Consider the following 19886-nt stretch of genomic DNA (forward strand, 5'->3'; position numbering starts at 1 on the left):
TTTTGTATCCCAAGATATTAAGGGATACACGTAGTGTGATTATGAATGAACTTTGTTACAACTGCGCCACCTGGTCATTTTCCCACCAGTCTGACCACCAAGTAGTCAAGGAAGTTGTCAGGAGAAAGAAAGAGGCTGCTCTGATGTTCTTCTGCTTAGGAAAACAATAGAAACCTTTCTGAAATCTTTCCTAAGCAGAAGAACATCAGAGCAGCCTTTCTCTTTTTCCTGACAACTTCCTTGACTACTTTGTGGTCAGACTGGTGGGGAAATGACCAGCAGGTGGGGCTGTTGAAACAAAATTCATTCATATTAACAGTATATGTATCCTTTAATATCTTGGAATTAAAAAAAATAATTAATGTACATTGCAAAAGTGCTTAGAATAGAACCCTCATCAATATTACATTCACTTATTTTAAAGGTTTACTCATCCTTTAAGTGATTTTGCTTTGAGACCCAGTTAGGGCCTCGACCATTAATCATGGGGCCCCTACTGCTTAGCCACCCCCCAGGCCACAGTGAAAAAATATATATCCTTCAAATGCAAAGTCACACCCCAAGATCTAATTATACCCACACTGATCATCCCAAGCCCAACCCTTTCCATCTCTTGGCCCCTGACAGCAGTACCCCCTGTCCACCACCTGATGGCAGCCCTGAGCCAGAGTTTTAGGTATAGAGTAGTGCAATGGGGCAAATGATGTCCATCTTATTATGCACAACATAAGATAATACCGACAACCAAAGAACTGTTAGTGCTGGAGGAATAATGTTGGCACAAAAGCTTCAGGGATGTGCCTTGGACAGAAATCGTAGCTAATCCTCTGCAAATTCCAGGAGATTATGTGTTGAAAAGGCAAAACCTTCCACTCAGCATTCCTGGAAACCAGGGAGGGAAGATGAACTTGAGATGCCTCCTAATATTAACACTGAAAAGGTAGTGGTGCTTCCATCCCATGGGAAAAGTTAACCAATTTAGAATACACTGCTGGAAACAATGACTTTCAACCCAAAATATAACTCAACCAGGCCAAGTTACCCTAGGTACAACCATGGCCATTGTTCACCTTTAAATTAACTTTTATTCTGTAGAGAGATATTTGCAACTGGTCTTCATTTTTTATTAACCGTTGTTTGAGTTATTTAGCTTTTTATTCAGCAGCTCTCCAGTTTGCAATTTCAGCAATATGGTTGCTAAGATCCAAATTATCCTAGCAACCATCCATAGATATGAATAAGAGGCTGGAATATGAATAGGAGAGGCCTGAAAAGAAAGATGAGTAATAAAAAGTAGCAATAATAATAATAATAATAATAAATGTGTAGCCTTACAGAGCATTTGTGTTTTAGATAGTGACCCCTAGAGTCAGAAAAAGAAAATAATTCAAAAACGATAAAAATATAAATAATGAAGACCAATTGAGAATTTGGTTATTAGATGGGGTCAGTGGTCCTTATTGGAAAGGTGGAAAGTGTCAGAAAAAGGAAAATAATTCAAAAACTATAAAAATATAAATAATGAAAACTAATTTAGAAATTGGTTATTAGATGGGGTCAGTGATCCTTATTGGAAAGCTGGAAAGTGTCAGAAAATGAAGGAAAATAATTTAAAAACTATAAAAATAAATAAGGACCAATTGAGAATTTGCTTCCAATTGGCTATTCTATAACACATGAAAAGGTAACTTAAAGGTGAACCAACCCTTTAAAGTTATGCCAATCACAAGTTCAATTTGGGGCGTGCGTTGTAAATTTCAGTTAAAAGTGCTGGTTACCTTGTTGGTTAGGCAGAATGGTTGAAATCTATCAAAAGTACCTGACCCAACATATTGACGTTGGGGTTTTTAAGTTGGATTCTCTCAAGGACACCATTTGGGTGATGCTTTTCCGGAAAATTTAAAAATTGTCTCCAAATGAAATGGACACCAAGCTTCTCTGGGGCCGGGCTGGTATTGTACTACATTGAAGTATAACACAATGGCATTAATATGGGCTCTCCTTGGCAGCCATTATTGCAAAAGTGAGTAGCACAGGGGCCTGGCCCCTACTGTTTTCTAAAAGTAGGTGTCTCCTTGCCCTTTATATCCTATTTGCCCATCTTTACAAATATACAATACAAACCGAAATCAAACGCACGTGTGAGATAAGCACCCGGCTCTCAGTTTTTGTGACCCAGGTGCCAGATTAGATAAGAAATGCAAACTGCAAATGTTCATATAGAATATCTATGGTTATTGGTAGATTGGCACACAGGAGAACTGGATAATCCTTTATGTATATAAATAAGCCTTTATAAATCCTGGTCTTTGGGATGTACTTTTGGACAGTTCTGATCTATCTGCTAGCAGTGCTATGGGTTTGTACCAGCATGGCTTTACGCGTAATAGATCTGAAAAATTGCCTACTATGAGGAGGTGAGCAGAAGCCTAGACTCTGAGGTGGAAGTGGATGTGATCTGCTTAGACCAGGGGTTGGAGAGCAACACAAGGATGGAAAGGTCCCTTGGGTTGCCAAATAAGTGCTGTGATTGTCTATTTGGTAGCCCCTGTGTGGACTGACAGCCTACAAGAGGCTCTACTTGGCACTATACTTGGTTTTTATGCAATTAAAACTTGCTTCCAAGCCTGGAATTCAAAAAATAAGCTCCTGCTTTGAGGACATCCAAGGGGTTGGAGAGCAACATGTTGCTCACGAGCTACTGGTTGGGGATCACTGACTTAGACTATGATAAAGCATGTGATACAGTACCAAACCAAAGGTTACTGATTAAATTTAGGAATATTGATCTGGAACATAGTACAATTTTTGTACTTGGATAGAGAACTGGCTGAAGAATAGATTACAAAGATTGGGGATAAATGGAAGATTTTCTAATTGGACCAGTGTTGTTAGTGGAGTACTGCAGGGGGCTGTCCTTGACCCTTTGCTTTCCAAGTTACTTCTGGATGCCCAGACAAATACTCAATTAAATGGAGATTAAGCACTAACGCGTACTGCACTTGATATTCCTACTACAGGTATGGGATCCGTTCTCCCGAAACCCGTTATCCAGAAAGTTCCAAATTATGGAAAGGCCGTCTCCCATAGACTCCAAATTTGTAAAAACTATTTCCCTTTTCTCTGTAATAATAAAACAGTAGCTTGTACTTGAACCCAACTAAGATTTAATTAATCCTTATTGGAAGCAAAACCAGCCTATTTGGGTTTATTTAATGTTTATATGATTTTCTATTAGACTTAAGATATGGAGATCCAAATTACGGAAAGATCCATCATCCGGAAAACCCCAGATCCCTAGCATTCTGAATAAGAGGTCCGATACCTGTACTATAGCTGAATGGTTGATAGAGCAAGATATCACATGTCTGTAACATTGTCGTGAGCTAAGGGAGGCCCTGCTCATATAGTGAACACCAAAGCAGGGCTTGAACAGAAGATGTGCAAAAGCTACTGGTGTAACATCTTATATGCACCTTAAGATGGAACGTCCTTTCTTCTAATTTGCATGGATGCCCATGTTTCTGCAGGAACAACCAACTAGTGAATAAAGTGTTTATTGCACAGTCCCCTTATGTATTTATAAAGGGGCCATATACACCCTCTATATGTGCCTCTTGTCCAGTGTAGATTGTTTCTATTGAATCATGCTTCCCACTTGTATGTCTTTCACGGTGGACCTATGCTCTAATGGGCCCCAGCCTAGGAGAATTTAGATCAACCAGCCCTTCTTTCCACCATTGGCCTTTATAAAAATCTATTTCATCTGGCACGATTTATTAGGAATTATTAGGATAGTAAGAGCAGCATTCTCACATAGGCCCTTGAAAATGTAGGTCCTGTATTAGACAAATGTTAAAAAAAGATATTTATTTGAAAATACAAAAAAATTTAAGTAAAGAAACAAATGCAAACAGGAATTAAGCGTTTCAAAGTCCTAGGGTGTTGGACCATGCTGAGGATCTACGTAGAAAGGAATGGAAGAATCCATTGAAATTGGCCAGTGAGTCCAGTGTAGATTCTATAGATGTATATGATTTTGAGCAGCCATGGTAAACCTTCATAACCTCCACATGTTAAACCCATAGTCTTAATCAATTCACTAAAAAATGTCCATCAGCCACTGTAGAAATGCAGTCCTTCTCTTCGAGACCTCCAAACATCTGCTCATTATGTAGCCACCAAGGAAGCAGTGTCTTCTTCTTCCTCTGGCATAACAGACTGGATGTTCCCATCAATATCCATGGTTTTAGGTGGAAGAAAGAGGGAGACCTGGGAACCAACACTGAATTGTTTCTCAATCTGACACTCCTGGACATTCAGTTCTGGTGTCTTAGTGTCAACAAGGTTGTATGGTGGATCCTGAATGGGTTCCTGGGATTGGAACTCCGAGGATGAGGAGAAGGCGCTGGTAGAGCGTCTCAGCAGGGTAAAGTTGTTTTCAGGAGCTGCAAACTGGGCGGCGAGAGCAGCAGAGGAGGAAAGAGGAGATGGACCTACTCCAGGGAGGAAGCGGCTGAGCAGTGGAAGAGGGTGCATTAAAGTGTCCTCATTCATCTCTTCTATGTCAGATAGAGGCTGGAACTGCATGTCTTCCTTAGGGATCCTGGAAGGGGTAGCAAGCATGTAAGGCTTAATACGAAATGTGCAAAGAGAAGCTGATTAAATGTGAGGGGGGGCTACATCTAAAAATGGTGTCTAGATTCAGCAGAATGGTAAATGTTAATGGTATCAAAATGTTACAGTGTAAAGGTGGCCATACACTGGCCGATAAAAGCTGCCAGCTTATTGGCCCGTGTATGTGGCCCTCCGACGGGCTTCCCCTGATCGTTATCTTGGCGAAAGTCGGCCAGATAATGATCGGATTTGACTAAAAATCCACTCATCTTGCGACATCGCCAAACGAGTGGATCTCTTTGTGTATGGCCACCATTAGTTAATAGCCTACAAATATGTGCACTCCCATTCCCACACTACAGGGTGCAGCATCCCATAGAAGAACTGGTTTCTAGATCCCAGCAAGAGAGAGAAAGCAGAATGGAACTTACGCCATGTTGAAGGTGGAGCCCTGGAAAGATGGCAGATGCTTCTGGAACAAAGTGGCTGCGGTGTATGGGGGGCGCGGGTCTGAGTGATTCCAGTAGCGATCCTTCTCCATGGGAGGAACATCTGAATACATCTCATCCACAGCCAGCATGGAAACCTGGGGCCACAGCAGGGTATTATGGGAGAGAGGACAATGATAAGGAAATTATATTTGCGTCTCCACAGGGCTGAAAGTAAGAGGAGTGGGGGGGACTAGACGTTACCTGGAAATTTCTGTCGATCAAAAAATTGGTTTCAAAGTCATCGTCATCCTCTCCGAAAGGGTTAATGAGCTGTTCACCCACCTACGAGCAAGTAAAACACCAACCATAAGATGTGCATGAGCGATGCGAGAACCTTCCTTCTCTGAATGTTTGCATTTATTCATGAGTCGGAATCCCACAACCAAACAATATAGCAGCTCCCACTAATTTGTATCAGCCTTGGTGTGAAATATGAGCCAAAACTGGTGCTCCATGAGAAGATCATGTGCTCCATGAGAAGATCATGTGCTCCATGAGAAGATCATGTGTTCCATGAGAAGATCAAGGAGCTCAAAAGGCCCCATATGGCAATGTCCCATAAAGAGGTAACCATAGCTTGGCACTGCCCATTCTCATACCTTCAGCCAACCAGCATAAAAGAAGAACTGGAGCAGGGTGAAGACCGGGATATAAAGGTCCAGTTCGTGGCCAGGATACCCCCGGGATGGATCCAGGAACTGGCGTCCAATCAGACAGGTCAGGAAAAAGCTGTAGACTGCGATTGTCACCACCTGGTGGCATAGAAGAAAAAGATTTAGGCTGCTGAATAACCTCTAACCAAGTCTTAGTGGACACTTACAGAAACAACAGTCTTCTCTTGCTTTATGGCAGGGATTCCAGACAGGCAGTCCAGAAAAAATCATTGTGGCTCATAAGACAAAGGATTGGATCAGTTTCTGTCTCAGCACTCGGCTAACATTTTTTTTCTTTTCATTTTCATGATATTAGCAGTTTTACAGAGGTGACATAACCTTCTGGCAGTCAGCCAGACCAGCAGGAGGCGCTCTGTTGTAAATCCAAGATATTAGCAGTATAAAAGTGTCAATATCATGAAAACAAATAGGAATAAAAGTAGTGCAAATTTCAAAAGTGCTCAGAAGATCAATCTGAGCAATTTTACATTCATTTATTTCAGGGGAGGTATTTAAAATAAACAAAATTATTATTATATTTTTTGTGCAATTGCCAGTATTTCTGTAATGCGAGCAAGTAGTAGCAACAGGTACAGGAATGGGAGCCGTTATCAGGAAACCCGTTATCCAGAAAGCTCCAAATTACTGAAAGGCCATCCCCCATAGGCTCCATTTTAATCAAGTAATTCACTTTGTTAAAAATGATTTCCTTTTCTCAGTAGCTTCTGCCTGTTCCTAATTAAGATATAATTAATTCTTATTGGAGGCAAAACCAGCCTATTGGGTTTAGATTGGATCCAAATTCTGCAAAGATCCTTTCTCCAGACAACCCAAGGTGCTTGTAAAATTATAAGAGAACCGAGTGCACAAAATAAACCCTTTTTGAGGTTTTCTCTTACCTGAGTATAAACCAGGGGGATACTGATCCAGTCGTAGTGGAAGAGCATGCCACAGTTCCCCCGGAAGGTGTTCAGCTCCTAGGGCCCAATTTAAAGAGAAGTCAGAGCTTTGCCCCATGACATGACCCAGTTTCCTTCACCTTTGTCTATTGACTCTCCCACTAACACTCACCTCCATCAGCATTTTAAAGGAATGATCATCTCGGATCCTCCCCTCACTTCTTGCCTGTGCTGCCAAGTTACAGAACCACACGCACGGAACCCAGTACTTGTTATAGGACGACTGAAGGTTCTCAAACTTCTTCCTCTCCAGGCGAGTCATGAACCCTGAGAAAATGATACATATCCCTATCAGACTCATGTCCCATAGTTCCCTCCTGTCTGTGTCACTGTATCACCCTGCAGTGGGAGGGACAGACTCATGTCCCATAGTTCCCTCCTGTCTGTGTCACTGTATCACCCTGCAGTGGGAGGGACAGACTCATGTCCCATAGTTCCCTCCTGTCTGTGTCACTGTATCACCCTGCAGTGGGAGGGACAGACTCATGTCCCATAGTTCCCTCCTGTCTGTGTCACTGTATCACCCTGCAGTGGGAGGGACAGACTCATGTCCCATAGTTCCCTCCTGTCTGTGTCACTGTATCACCCCGCAGTGGGAGGGACAGACTCATGTCCCATAGTTCCCTCCTGTCTGTGTCACTGTATCACCCTGCAGTGGGAGGGACAGACTCATGTCCCATAGTTCCCTCCTGTCTGTGTCACTGTATCACCCTGCAGTGGGAGGGACAGACTCATGTCCCATAGTTCCCTCCTGTCTGTGTCACTGGATCACCCTGCAGTGGGAGGGACAGACTCATGTCCCATAGTTCCCTCCTGTCTGTGTCACTGTATCACCCTGCAGTGGGAGGGACAGACTCATGTCCCATAGTTCCCTCCTGTCTGTGTCACTGGATCACCCTGCAGTGGGAGGGACAGACTCATGTCCCATAGTTCCCTCCTGTCTGTGTCACTGTATCACCCTGCAGTGGGAGGGACAGACTCATGTCCCATAGTTCCCTCCTGTCTGTGTCACTGTATCACCCTGCAGTGGGAGGGACAGACTCATGTCCCATAGTTCCCTCCTGTCTGTGTCACTGTATCACCCTGCAGTGGGAGGGACAGACTCATGTCCCATAGTTCCCTCCTGTCTGTGTCACTGTATCACCCTGCAGTGGGAGGGACAGACTCATGTCCCATAGTTCCCTCCTGTCTGTGTCACTGTATCACCCTGCAGTGGGAGGGACAGACTCATGTCCCATAGTTCCCTCCTGTCTGTGTCACTGTATCACCCTGCAGTGGGAGGGACAGACTCATGTCCCATAGTTCCCTCCTGTCTGTGTCACTGTATCACCCTGCAGTGGGAGGGACAGACTCATGTCCCATAGTTCCCTCCTGTCTGTGTCACTGTATCACCCTGCAGTGGGAGGGACAGACTCATGTCCCATAGTTCCCTCCTGTCTGTGTCACTGTATCACCCTGCAGTGGGAGGGACAAACTCATGTCCCATAGTTCCCTCCTGTCTGTGTCACTGTATCACCCTGCAGTGGGAGGGACAGACTCATGTCCCATAGTTCCCTCCTGTCTGTGTCACTGTATCACCCTGCAGTGGGAGGGACAGACTCATGTCCCATTTAGTTCCCTCATGTCTGAATAATTTGTATTAGAAGGTAAGAAACATGTGTGATTATGTGACCCAGCAGTGGGAGGAGCACTCACCAGCTTCTACAACATGGTCTATTGTAGGAAATCTTTTGAAGACAGCGGTACTAACGGAACGCAGGATTAATAGTCCTGATAGGCTGCAGTAGCGTATCAGTGTGCGGCGGTAGAGACGTCCCGTTTCATCAGACCCATGAACAGTACCGGAGACAGCACACATGACACGGTCTGGGAAAGGCATACAGAGGTACTGGTTCCACCAGCGATTTACCACCAGGGTGACATAAAAACCTGCAAGAAACAAAAAACAAGCGTTATAGGAAAAGCCTAAAATGGAACCTCAGGGGAGGGGTTAAGCAGAAAGAAAAACATAAGGGTCTATTGATAAAGGGGAGGGGTTAGCAGATAGGAAGTTCGTAAATGGGATGGTCAGGCAATAAAAAGGGAGGGGTAAGGAAAGGGGCAGGACATAAAGAGTAAGGGGTGGGCCAAACAATTAAAAATAGGGCAGAAAGTAAGGGGAGGGGGAGGCACAGGTTGTAAAAGGGAGAGGGAAGGAGAGGTGATGAGGAATTGTGGGAAATTGACAGACTCACCCAACACAAAGGACACAGGGATGAGGTTTGCATAGTTATTGCAGTAAATGGCCACTTTCTCAAAGTAAAGTCTCTGTTCATCATTCAGCAAAAACCTGTGGGTACAAATGGGCAGCAGTGAGACAGTAGGGTACTTGGCACATACCATCCCTGCCTCCCTCTCCCATCTCACTGCTTTCATCTCACTCCTCTATGGAACCTTCTTACGAGAGCAACTTACAGTTTGGGGCTTTTCAGTTATTTTCAGTTCTACTATACTGTAGATTGGTCACAATTTCTCTTTATATAAATAACAAAGCTCTGAAAGTACATGTGCACCTACAGGATATTTGCAGCAACTCTAGTACTCTATATAGGGTTGCTGATGGCTAAACCAGAACAAAGGGGGGGGGGGTAGTGATGTAATAACAGACATGATGACATCAGAGGTGGGCACAATGATGTTGGTGGAGTTATGACACCATGGCAAGGCTATTACATCACTTAGATGCAACTGGTTGGATTTCTATCCAGTTTCGCAATGTTTTAAAGTGTTGATGCCCAGTTCTAAACCACACAGGTGGCAAGCCTATCTCTAGCTATATTCTGCTTGATGAGTAAGCCCAAACATTTAACTACAGGTATGAACTCTATTATACAGAAATCTGTTATCCAGAAAGCTCTGAAATACAGAAATGCTAATTTAGAAAATAAAAATCTTGTTTCTGATTAATTGATCTGTAATAATAAGAAATTAACTGCACTTGATAGTAACTAAGCCACATTGAGGTGAGTATCTTAGTATTTAAATGTTTCCATGTATTGACCAGATTATTGTTCGGGTTTCATAAGGCTGAGAACCGAACAACAAGTTGAGCCCCCAACAGGCCTAACAAAAACTGAACTGTTCGGGTCAAAACCAAACAGGTGGCAACCATAGCTCTATATCAGCCTATTAGCACTTCATTTACATTGACTAAGAATATTGAATACTATTGGCTATCATGGGTCACTGCACTTGGGCGTTGGACCACGTTATTATATAAACTCCTTATAATGTCACTTAATTTCCTTTTGTTAAATTGCATTAATCTGTCAGTTATTTTCACATCAAGCTTTACCTGTATATGATGCTGAGCCCCAGGTACATGATTAAAAAAGCCAGGAATTCCTTGTACAGCAGTTTGTATATACTCCCCCTCCATAGCAGCAACAGTTTATAAAAGCCCCCAAAACGGGCATTTGCCACTCGTGCCGTGTAGGTGACCGTCATGTCTCCCCACGGAGTATTGAAGCGCTATGGGGCCCAACCTGAAAATAGATACAAAAGGAACTGGGTAAGTGAAATATCATTATACATAGAGAACTGGGTGTTCAGGGGTGGGGTTAGTAGAGTAAGGAGTTTCAGGGACAATAAGGGAATCAGGGGAGGGGTTAGTGGAATAAGGAGTTACAGGGACAATAAGGGGCTCAGGGGAGGGGTTAGTGGAATAAGGAGTTACAGGGACAATAAAGGGCTCAGGGGAGGGGTTAGTGGAATAAGGAGTTACAGGGACAATAAGGGGCTCAGGGGAGGGTTAGTGGAATAAGGAGTTACAGGGACAATAAGGGACTCAGGGGAGGGGTTAGTGGAATAAGGAGTTACAGGGACAATAAGGGGCTCAGGGGAGGGGTTAGTGGAATAAGGAGTTACAGGGACAATAAAGGGCTCAGGGGAGGGGTTAGTGGAATAAGGAGTTACAGGGACAATAAGGGGCTCAGGGGAGGGGTTAGTGGAATAAGGAGTTACAGGGACAATAAGGGACTCAGGGGAGGGGTTAGTGGAATAAGGAGTTACAGGGACAATAAGGAGTTCAGGGGAGGGGTTAGTGGAATAAGGAGTTACAGGGACAATAAAGGGGCTCAGGGGAGGGGTTAGTGGAATAAGGAGTTACAGGGACAATAAGGAGCTCAGGGGAGGGGTTAGTGGAATAAGGAGTTACAGGGACAATAAGGGGCTCAGGGGAGGGGTTAGTGGAATAAGGAGTTACAGGGACAATAAGGGGCTCAGGGGAGGGGTTAGTGGAATAAGGACTAAAACTCGAAAATGGTAGATAATATCATGCAATTATATACACATTGGGGCATATTTATTAAAGGATAAGTAAAACTTAAAAATAAGTGAATATATTTCTCCAGCCACCTTATCGCTGTCTATTGTTTTCTTTCTTTCTTTCTTTCCTATCCTCTAATTTTTTTGTTGTTGAAAAAATCAATAAAAAGCATTCTTTAAAAAAAAAAAAAAAAAAAAATAATAAGTGAATATAAAATTGACGAGGGGGCTATTCTAAGCACTTTTGCAATGTACATTCATTGATTATTTTTCTTAAATTCCAAGATATTAAGGGATACATGTACTGTTAATATGAATGAATTTTGTTACAACAGCGCCACCTGCTGGTCATTTCCCCACCAGTCTGACCACCAAGTAGTCAAGGAAGTTGTCAGGAGAAAGAAAGAGGCTGCTCTGATGTTCTTCTGCTTAGGAAAGATTTCAGAAAGGTTTCTAATTTTTTGGTTGGAAAATGTCCAGCAGGTGGTGCTGTTGTAACACAATTCATTCATATTAACAGTACATGAATCCTTTAATATCTTGAAATTAAAAAGATAAATACTCTCATCAATTTTACATTCACTTATTTTTCAGATCTTTGCTTTGTGTTCTAACTTGTAGGTGACTGTTGAGATCTCATCTCTGATTCATTGCTATGGGCAACATCAGCAGTGATGTTTATCTCCAGTGTTAATAAATACACCCTGCAAAGTACTGATACAATAAGTAACCCTGTCACTGTTTGCTCGTGTCTCAATACTCATTGTCAATACTTCACAGAGAACAATGGGAGAGGCAGGTGAATACTGGATCTTCCTCATGTCTCCATCAAGGTGTGATGGTGAGAGCGATAAATGGTAATGAAATGACACAGGTGTGTGTGTTGGTAACAGGGGGTGCAGGTTATGTTTGTGCTCAATTTCCAATGAATAAACACAAATAATAGATAAACAAATTCAAAAGCCACCAAGCTTCCCACCAAGCATCCCTCCCTCCCAGTACGTTACCCTATACCAAGCCCCTAACCCAGGGATCCCCAAAGTTTGACAAATAAGGGCTGTGATTGGCTATTGGTATCCCCTATGTGGACTGGCAGCCTACAGGACACTCTGTTTGGCAGTAAATCTGGTTTTTATGCAACTAAAACTTGCCTGAAATTCAAAAATAAGCTCCTGCTTTGAGGCCACTGGGAGCAACATCCAAGGAGTTGCATGAGCCAGTATAACAAAGTAATCACCCCCCCCCCGCCATTACACCAGGACTGAGACTATAAACCCCACAGAGCAGCCCTCCCCACTGTACATCACAACAATGCAATATGCACTATAAACCCCACAGTACAAGAGACACTGAGCTCTATAAACCCCACAGTACAAGAGACACTGAGCTCTATAAACCCCACAGTACAAGAGGACACTGAGCTCTATAAACCCCACAGTACAAGAGACAGTGAGCTCTATAAACCCCACAGTACAAGGGACACTGAGCTCTATAAACCCCACAGTACAAGAGACACTGAGCTCTATAAACCCCACAGTACAAGAGGACACTGAGCGCTATAAACCCCACAGTACAAGGGACACTGAGCTCTATAAACCCCACAGTACAAGAGGACACTGAGCTCTATAAACCCCACAGTACAAGAGACAGTGAGCTCTATAAACCCCACAGTACAGGGGACACTGAGCTCTATAACCCCCACAGTACAAGAGACACTGAGCTCTATAAACCCCACAGTACAAGAGACACTGAGCTCTATAAACCCCACAGTCCAAGGGACACTGAGCTCTATAATCCCCACAGTACAGGGGACACTGAGCTCTATAAACCCCACAGTACAAGAGGACACTGAGCTCTATAAACCTCACAGTACAAGAGGACACTGAGCTCTATAAACCCCACAGTACAAGAGGACACTGAGCTCTATAAACCCCACAGTACAAGAGGACACTGAGCTCTATAAACCCCACAGTACAAGAGGACACTGAGCTCTATAAACCCCACAGTACAAGGGGACACTGAGCTCTATAAACCCCACAGTACAAGGGGACACTGAGCTCTATAAACCCCACAGTACAAGAGGACACTGAGCTCTATAAACCCCACAGTCCAAGGGACACTGAGCTCTATAAACCCCACAGTACAAGAGACACTGAGCTCTATAAACCCCACAGTACAAGAGACACTGAGCTCTATAAACCCCACAGTACAAGGGGACACTGAGCTCTACAAACCCCACAGTACAAGGGACACTGAGCTCTATAAACCCCACAGTACAAGGGACACTGAGCTCTATAAACCCCACAGTACAAGGGACACTGAGCTCTATAAACCCCACAGTACAAGAGGATGTTTAGCTCTATAAACCCCCCAGTACAAGGGACACTGAGCTCTATAAACCCCACAGTACAAGAGACACTGAGCTCTATAAACCCCACAGTACAAGGGGACACTGAGCTCTACAAACCCCACAGTACAAGGGACACTGAGCTCTATAAACCCCACAGTACAAGGGACACTGAGCTCTATAAACCCCACAGTACAAGAGGATGTTGAGCTCTATAACCCCCCCAGTACAAGGGACACTGAGCTCTATAAACCCCCCAGTACAAGGGACACTGAGCTCTATAAACCCCCCAGTACAAGAGGACATTGAGCTCTATAAACCCCACAGTACAGGGAACACTGGATATTTATTTCCCCAATTCCAGCTCTACCCACCATTCCCAAGCTGATGAGTGCTGCAGTCATGCAACATCCAAAGCCAAAGCACTGTGTGTATAACTGGCTGAACTCCTGTCTCCTGTAGCAGAACTGGCTGGACCCAAGATCGATTCCGAGTCCGGTCCTTGCGACTGGGGGGCAAGACCTACTCTGAACATGCCCCAGGCATCAACACTTAGATTGCAATCTCTGCAGGACTGGGACCCACACTGTGTCTGGAAATGTACAGCAGCTCCAATCACTTCCACTCCAATGTGCACACAGGGGGTCCAATCAACTACTGCTTTGGGCACTTTGTCAAACCCTCCACTGTATAACCCCCCCCCCCCAATACAGTAGGATTGAACCTTTCCAACTAGAAGAGCCGCTCTCCCAGCCTGTTGTGTATAGACAACTGCTCATTCCCTGGGGGCAACTTCTGCCCAATCATCCCTTGGCACCAATCACTCACCTTGAGGAGTCAGAGTCAGTCTCACTGTAAAGTCTTCAGCCTCTTCGTCCTATAAAATGTCCAAACTACCTCCCCTCATTCTCTTTCCAGAACCATCTCTCCTCCCAGGCCAGACACCTCTTTCCCCCTCCCCAAAACACCCACATCCCCTCTCACCCCCTGCATGGCTCAATCCAATTGTCCAGGTGAAGGGGGTGGGACTATAAACTGCCCCTTCCGTCAAAGAGGTGGGGGTAACTTTGGGAAAGGCAAACAATGATAAAATCTTATCAGTGGAGCGAGTTTCTAAAATTGTTCTACTGTTAATGAGATTGAATGGGACCGGTATCACTTCTCACGTCCATCCCTCCACTCCTATCGCTTCACCTGCATTGTGAACCCCTTCAAAGGAACGCTCAGCTTGGCTGCCCAAACTACAACTCCCAGCATGCCCTGCCAATATAACCAGTAGACCTACTTATTGTTGAGCGACATTTCCCAACAAACCAGCGCTGCTTAGTGGCAACAGTATAAATTTAAATTAAAACATATAATTTAGAATATCCTTTAGATGCACGGAGCAGACCTCAGTGGCTTTTGTGCAGCTCAATAAATTTCTACATAGCCATTCAGTATGGAGGGTGGGAATGTTTACTCTTTGATAAATAGAGAGAAAGGTATGTAACTCAATAGCAGCACCCACTCATCCCTTTACAAGCAGGCACATTAACACAGGCTGAAAAGCCATGCCTCTAGATTCATGCTGCAGGCAACACGGATTTCAGTGAAGCTAAGCATCTAAATTGACTCCTAATTAGCCCCTCTCCATGTGGATTTCATATAGACTTAGTAGATCCCCTTTTAATTAGGAAAGCATACAGACCATGCAAACACACTATAATGAAGGTATCTCTGCAGGCTTCTGTTTTTTAGCCACTGCCTCTTAAACTGGAAATGCCAAACACAGATGTTGGAGCTTTGGTGCCAGGCTACTTGTCCAAATCTCCCCACTTGCCATTGACCAAGAACAGTTTAGTGGTAAATACTTTAGATTTATTACTCACATATCATTAACCTTGACATGGGACGAGAAGACTGGTTCTGTACAACCTCAAACCAGAATCACCTGCATTCGCTTGTCCCGTCCAAACCTCCGCCTATCCCCTCCCTACCCGGTATCCAAACCCTCAGTCATTCTGCCTGTCTGCCCTGGAACAGGTCTTATTGCTCCATCTGACCCTTCCAGCTGAGTATTCTGCTCCGGCCATGTATCTGGGTGTCTTATCTACTTGTGTTCCTAAATCCATCATTGAAAGGAAACCACCAAAACCTATGAATTTGCATAGTAAAAGGGAAAGTCATTCTATGCAACTTCCAAATAAACATTCAATACTCACTTTCACTGGTCCTGACTCAACATTGCATTAGTCAGCTCTCCTCCAGCTCCTTAATCAGCTAGATCCTGCCACATTGTTTTAAGAGTCATAACCCTTAGTGCAGAGACAAGACCAAGACAGACAAGGTTTTCAACAGCAATTACATTTACACATAATGTAAAAACCAGGCAAAATGTGGAATGAATGTATATTGGGAAGCTGCTGAAAATTATACGTTCTTACTCCACACAAACAGGACAGTAGCAGCTTTATTGCACACAGGATAATGTGGCTCTGCTGTAAATGATAAAGCCACTATAACCTGTATTAGATTTTACTGGACACCTAAGTTTTATAATGATTTCCATCAGTTACAGGTTACAGTATTACAAATGCCTATTCACAGCACAACATCATTACGTACATTTTATTGACATGATATTTATGATTTTATTGCTATTTAATTAATGTCCTGTATAATCTGTTTTTGTCTAAACAATTACAGCACATTTTTTTTACTAGATATATGGGACAATAAGGAGCTCAGGGGAGGGGTTAGTGGAATAAGGAGTTACAGGGACAATAAGGAGCTCAGGGGAGGTGTTAGTGGAATAAGGAGTTACAGGGACAATAAGGGGCTCAGGGGAGGGGTTAGTGGAATAAGGAGTTACAGGGACAATAAGGGGCTCAGGGGAGGGGTTAGTGGAATAAGGAGTTACAGGGACAATAAGGGGCTCAGGGGAGGGGTTAGTGGAATAAGGAGTTACAGGGACAATAAGGGGCTCAGGGGAGGGGTTAGTGGAATAAGGAGTTACAGGGACAATAAGGGGCTCAGGGGAGGGGTTAGTGGAATAAGGAGTTACAGGGACAATAAGGGGCTCAGGGGAGGGGTTAGTGGAATAAGGAGTTACAGGGACAATAAGGGGCTCAGGGGAGGGGTTAGTGGAATAAGGAGTTACAGGGACAATAAGAGCTCAGGGGAAGGGGTTAGTGGAATAAGGAGTTTACAGGGACAATAAAGAGCACAGGGGAGGGGTTAGTGGAATAAGGAGTTACAGGGACAATAAGGAGCTCAGGGGAGGGGTTAGTGGAATAAGGAGTTACAGGGACAATAAGGGGCTCAGGGAGGGGTTAGTGGAATAAGGAGTTACAGGGACAATAAGGAGCTCAGGGGAGGGGTTAGTGGAATAAGGAGTTACAGGGACAATAAGGGGCTCAGGGGAGGGGTTAGTGGAATAAGGAGTTACAGGGACAATAAGGGGCTCAGGGGAGGGGTTAGTGGAATAAGGAGTTACAGGGACAATAAGGAGCTCAGGGGAGGGGTTAGTGGAATAAGGAGTTACAGGGACAATAAGGAGCTCAGGGGAGGGGTTAGTGGAATAAGGAGTTACAGGGACAATAAGGAGCTCAGGGGAGGGGTTAGTGGAATAAGAAGTTACAGGGACAATAAGGGGCTCAGGGGAGGGGTTAGTGGAATAAGGAGTTACAGGGACAATAAGGGGCTCAGGGGAGGGGTTAGTTGAATAAGGAGTTACAGGGACAATAAGGGGCTCAGGGGAGGGGTTAATGGAATAAGGAGTTACAGGGACAATAAGGGGCTCAGGGGAGGGGTTAGTGGAATAAGGAGTTACAGGGACAATAAGGAGCTCAGGGGAGGGGTTAGTGGAATAAGGAGTTACAGGGACAATAAGGGGCTCAGGGGAGGGGTTAGTGGAATAAGGAGTTACAGGGACAATAAGGGGCTCAGGGGAGGGGTTAGTGGAATAAGGAGTTACAGGGACAATAAGGAGCTCAGGGGAGGGGTTAGTGGAATAAGGAATTACAGGGACAATAAGGGGCTCAGGGGAGGGGTTAGTGAAATAAGGAGTTACAGGGACAATAAGGGGCTCAGGGGAGGGGTTAGTGGAATAAGGAGTTACAGGGACAATAAGGAGCTCAGGGGTGAGGTTAGTAGAATAAGGAGTTACAGGGACAATAAGGGGCTCAGGGGAGGGGTTAGTGGAATAAGAAGTTACAGGGACAATAAGGGGCTCAGGGGAGGGGTTAGTGGAATAAGGAGTTACAGGGACAATAAGGGGCTCAGGGGTGAGGTTAGTGGAATAAGGAGTTACAGGGACAATATGGGACTCAGGGGAGGGGTTAGTGGAATAAGGAGTTACAGGGACAATAAGGGGCTCAGGGGAGGGGTTAGTGGAATAAGGAGTTACAGGGATAATAAGGGGCTCAGGGGAGGGGTTAGTGGAATAAGGAGTTACAGGGACAATAAGGAGCTCAGGGGAGGGGTTAGTGGAATAAGGAGTTTACAGGGACAATAAGGAGCTCAGGGGAAGGGTTAGTGGAATAAGGAGTTACAGGGACAATAAGGAGCTCAGGGGAGGGGTTAGTGGAATAAGAAGTTACAGGGACAATAAGGGGCTCAGGGGAGGGGTTAGTGGAATAAGGAGTTACAGGGACAATAAGGGGCTCAGGGGAGGGGTTAGTTGAATAAGGAGTTACAGGAACAATAAGGGGCTCAGGGGAGGGGTTAATGGAATAAGGAGTTACAGGGACAATAAGGGGCTCAGGGGAGGGGTTAGTGGAATAAGGAGTTACAGGGACAATAAGGAGCTCAGGGGAGGGTTAGTGGAATAAGGAGTTACAGGGACAATAAGGGGCTCAGGGGAGGGGTTAGTGGAATAAGGAGTTACAGGGACAATAAGGAGCTCAGGGGAGGGGTTAGTGGAATAAGGAGTTACAGGGACAATAAGGGGCTCAGGGGAGGGGTTAGTGGAATAAGGAGTTACAGGGACAATAAGGGGCTCAGGGATGGGGTTAGCGGCAGGGTTGCATACCTCCCAACTGTCCTGTTTTGAGAGGGACTGTCCCACAGTCCTGGTTTTGTACTGGAAAGTTCCGATTTCTCTCCACTGAACAGCCGAAAAAGATACAATGTTTCTAACTGAATTGGCAGAGAGCCCAGAATATATACTCAAGATACATTTGTAACAGTTTTGTCCCTTGGGAGAAGTTAGACTCACAGCTTAAAGGGCAATTTACCTTCATTAGTAAACCTGTAATAAAACATAAAAACTACAGGAAATGTGTTCAAACTTTCATAACCTGGCCAATTTTGTAAAATGTGCATGGTAATTAGGGGGTGTCATCATAAAAAAAATGGGGACGTGGTCAAAAAAATTTCACTCCACTCAGCAAATTTTTTTTTGGCTCTTTTCCATTTCCACAATATTGGGACGTATGGGGTTCAAACCTTTTCTGGAAAAAAATACCGGCCTTCCTATATATTTATCTTTTTTCCCTATGAATAACATTGGGGTCAACCATCACTGTTAGTGGCCAGGCTGGTAAAATACAAGACAGGTGGCAACCCTAATTACTGGAAGAAGCGGTTACAGGGGCACAAAGCATCTGATGACAATTCCTGACAGACTCACAGACTTCTCCAGTTTATAGAAGCTTTAAGCTTGTGGCTGCAGAGAGACCAGACAGGCAGAATGGATCAGGGTGGGAATGTTACAGGCAGTTATGTAAGGGGGAACCAGACAGCACTTTTACAATGTCTGGAACTTAATGTCCCAGTCAGGTGCACCTCTTCCTCCTCCCTCCCCCCTCATACTCTTGCGTTTTGTTTAAGGGCAATTAAGTGTAAAAAACCAAAACAGCGAAGGGTGGAGGAATGTCTGCAAAGTCCTGCAAGGAGAAGAGGTCAGGCATCTACTGCACATAATGAAAAGTGAATAGCACAACAGACTAAACTTCTCATAACGTAATCAGTTGTAAAATCTGTGTCCCTCTGTACGTTAGAGTGTTAGCTCTGCAGAGCAGGATTCCCTTCTCCCAATGGTTCCCACTCCCTGTTCCGTATGTGTCTCTCTCCGCCATCAGAAATCGCCGGGCCCCATACGACAAAATTTGCTGGGCCCCCTGGGCTGCACCTACTGCAAGCCCCACCTACAGGCCCGCCCCCCACCGCACAGTAAAAAAACAAAAAAAATATTGGTGGCTAGGGTTCCCACATGTTAATAAAAAGATATTGGTGGTCAGGGCCCCCCATAAAAAACATTTGTGGCCAGGGCCCCCCCATTAAAAAATATTGGTGGCTAGGACCCCACATGAGAAAAAAAAATTGGTGGCCAGGGCCCCCTCCCCCACATTATGAGAAAATTGGTGGCCAGGGCCCCTTAAACGTCCATGCCTTCCTAAAGTCAGCAGCTCTCTGGAAGTTGGGGGGCCCGGCTAATCAAGTAAGTGTGGCGTGGCTAGGGCCCCCCTTACCCTCAGGGGCCCCTACAACTCTCCCCCCTGATGGCTGCCCTGCTCCTCTGTATATTAGA

At 44.6% G+C, this 19886-nt stretch overlaps 1 protein-coding gene across 4 annotated transcripts; it reads right to left on the bottom strand.

Moving 5' to 3' along the window:
- Positions 1 to 3855: 3855 nt before the first annotated feature.
- Positions 3856 to 15685, bottom strand: best2.L (bestrophin 2 L homeolog). 4 transcript variants are annotated; one of them, XM_018250701.2, is made up of 10 exons: positions 15577 to 15685; positions 10055 to 10244; positions 8955 to 9049; positions 8416 to 8649; positions 6833 to 6987; positions 6661 to 6738; positions 5708 to 5860; positions 5310 to 5390; positions 5049 to 5203; positions 3856 to 4606 (listed from the first exon to the last, which is right to left on the bottom strand). In XM_018250701.2, exons 2-10 carry the CDS (start codon positions 10204 to 10206, stop codon positions 4171 to 4173), a joined length of 1539 nt encoding a protein of 512 aa, XP_018106190.1. In that variant the 5' UTR covers positions 10207 to 10244; positions 15577 to 15685; the 3' UTR covers positions 3856 to 4170.
- Positions 15686 to 19886: the final 4201 nt, after the last annotated feature.

This window comes from Xenopus laevis, chromosome 3L (assembly GCF_017654675.1).
Source record: "Xenopus laevis strain J_2021 chromosome 3L, Xenopus_laevis_v10.1, whole genome shotgun sequence".
NCBI classification, from domain to species: domain Eukaryota; kingdom Metazoa; phylum Chordata; class Amphibia; order Anura; family Pipidae; genus Xenopus; species Xenopus laevis.

Excerpts from the sequence above, each read along its gene's own strand:
- best2.L (XM_018250701.2), bottom strand. The coding sequence starts at position 10,206 with ATGACGGTCACCTACACGGCACGAGTGGCAAATGCCCGTTTTGGGGGC. Across the intron at positions 6,739-6,832 it reads CCTTTAAAATGCTGATGGAG|GAGCTGAACACCTTCCGGGG; the intron begins GTGAGTGTTAGT and ends ATTGGGCCCTAG. Across the intron at positions 5,861-6,660 it reads TCCCCCTGGTTTATACTCAG|GTGGTGACAATCGCAGTCTA; the intron begins GTAAGAGAAAAC and ends CTATGCCACCAG.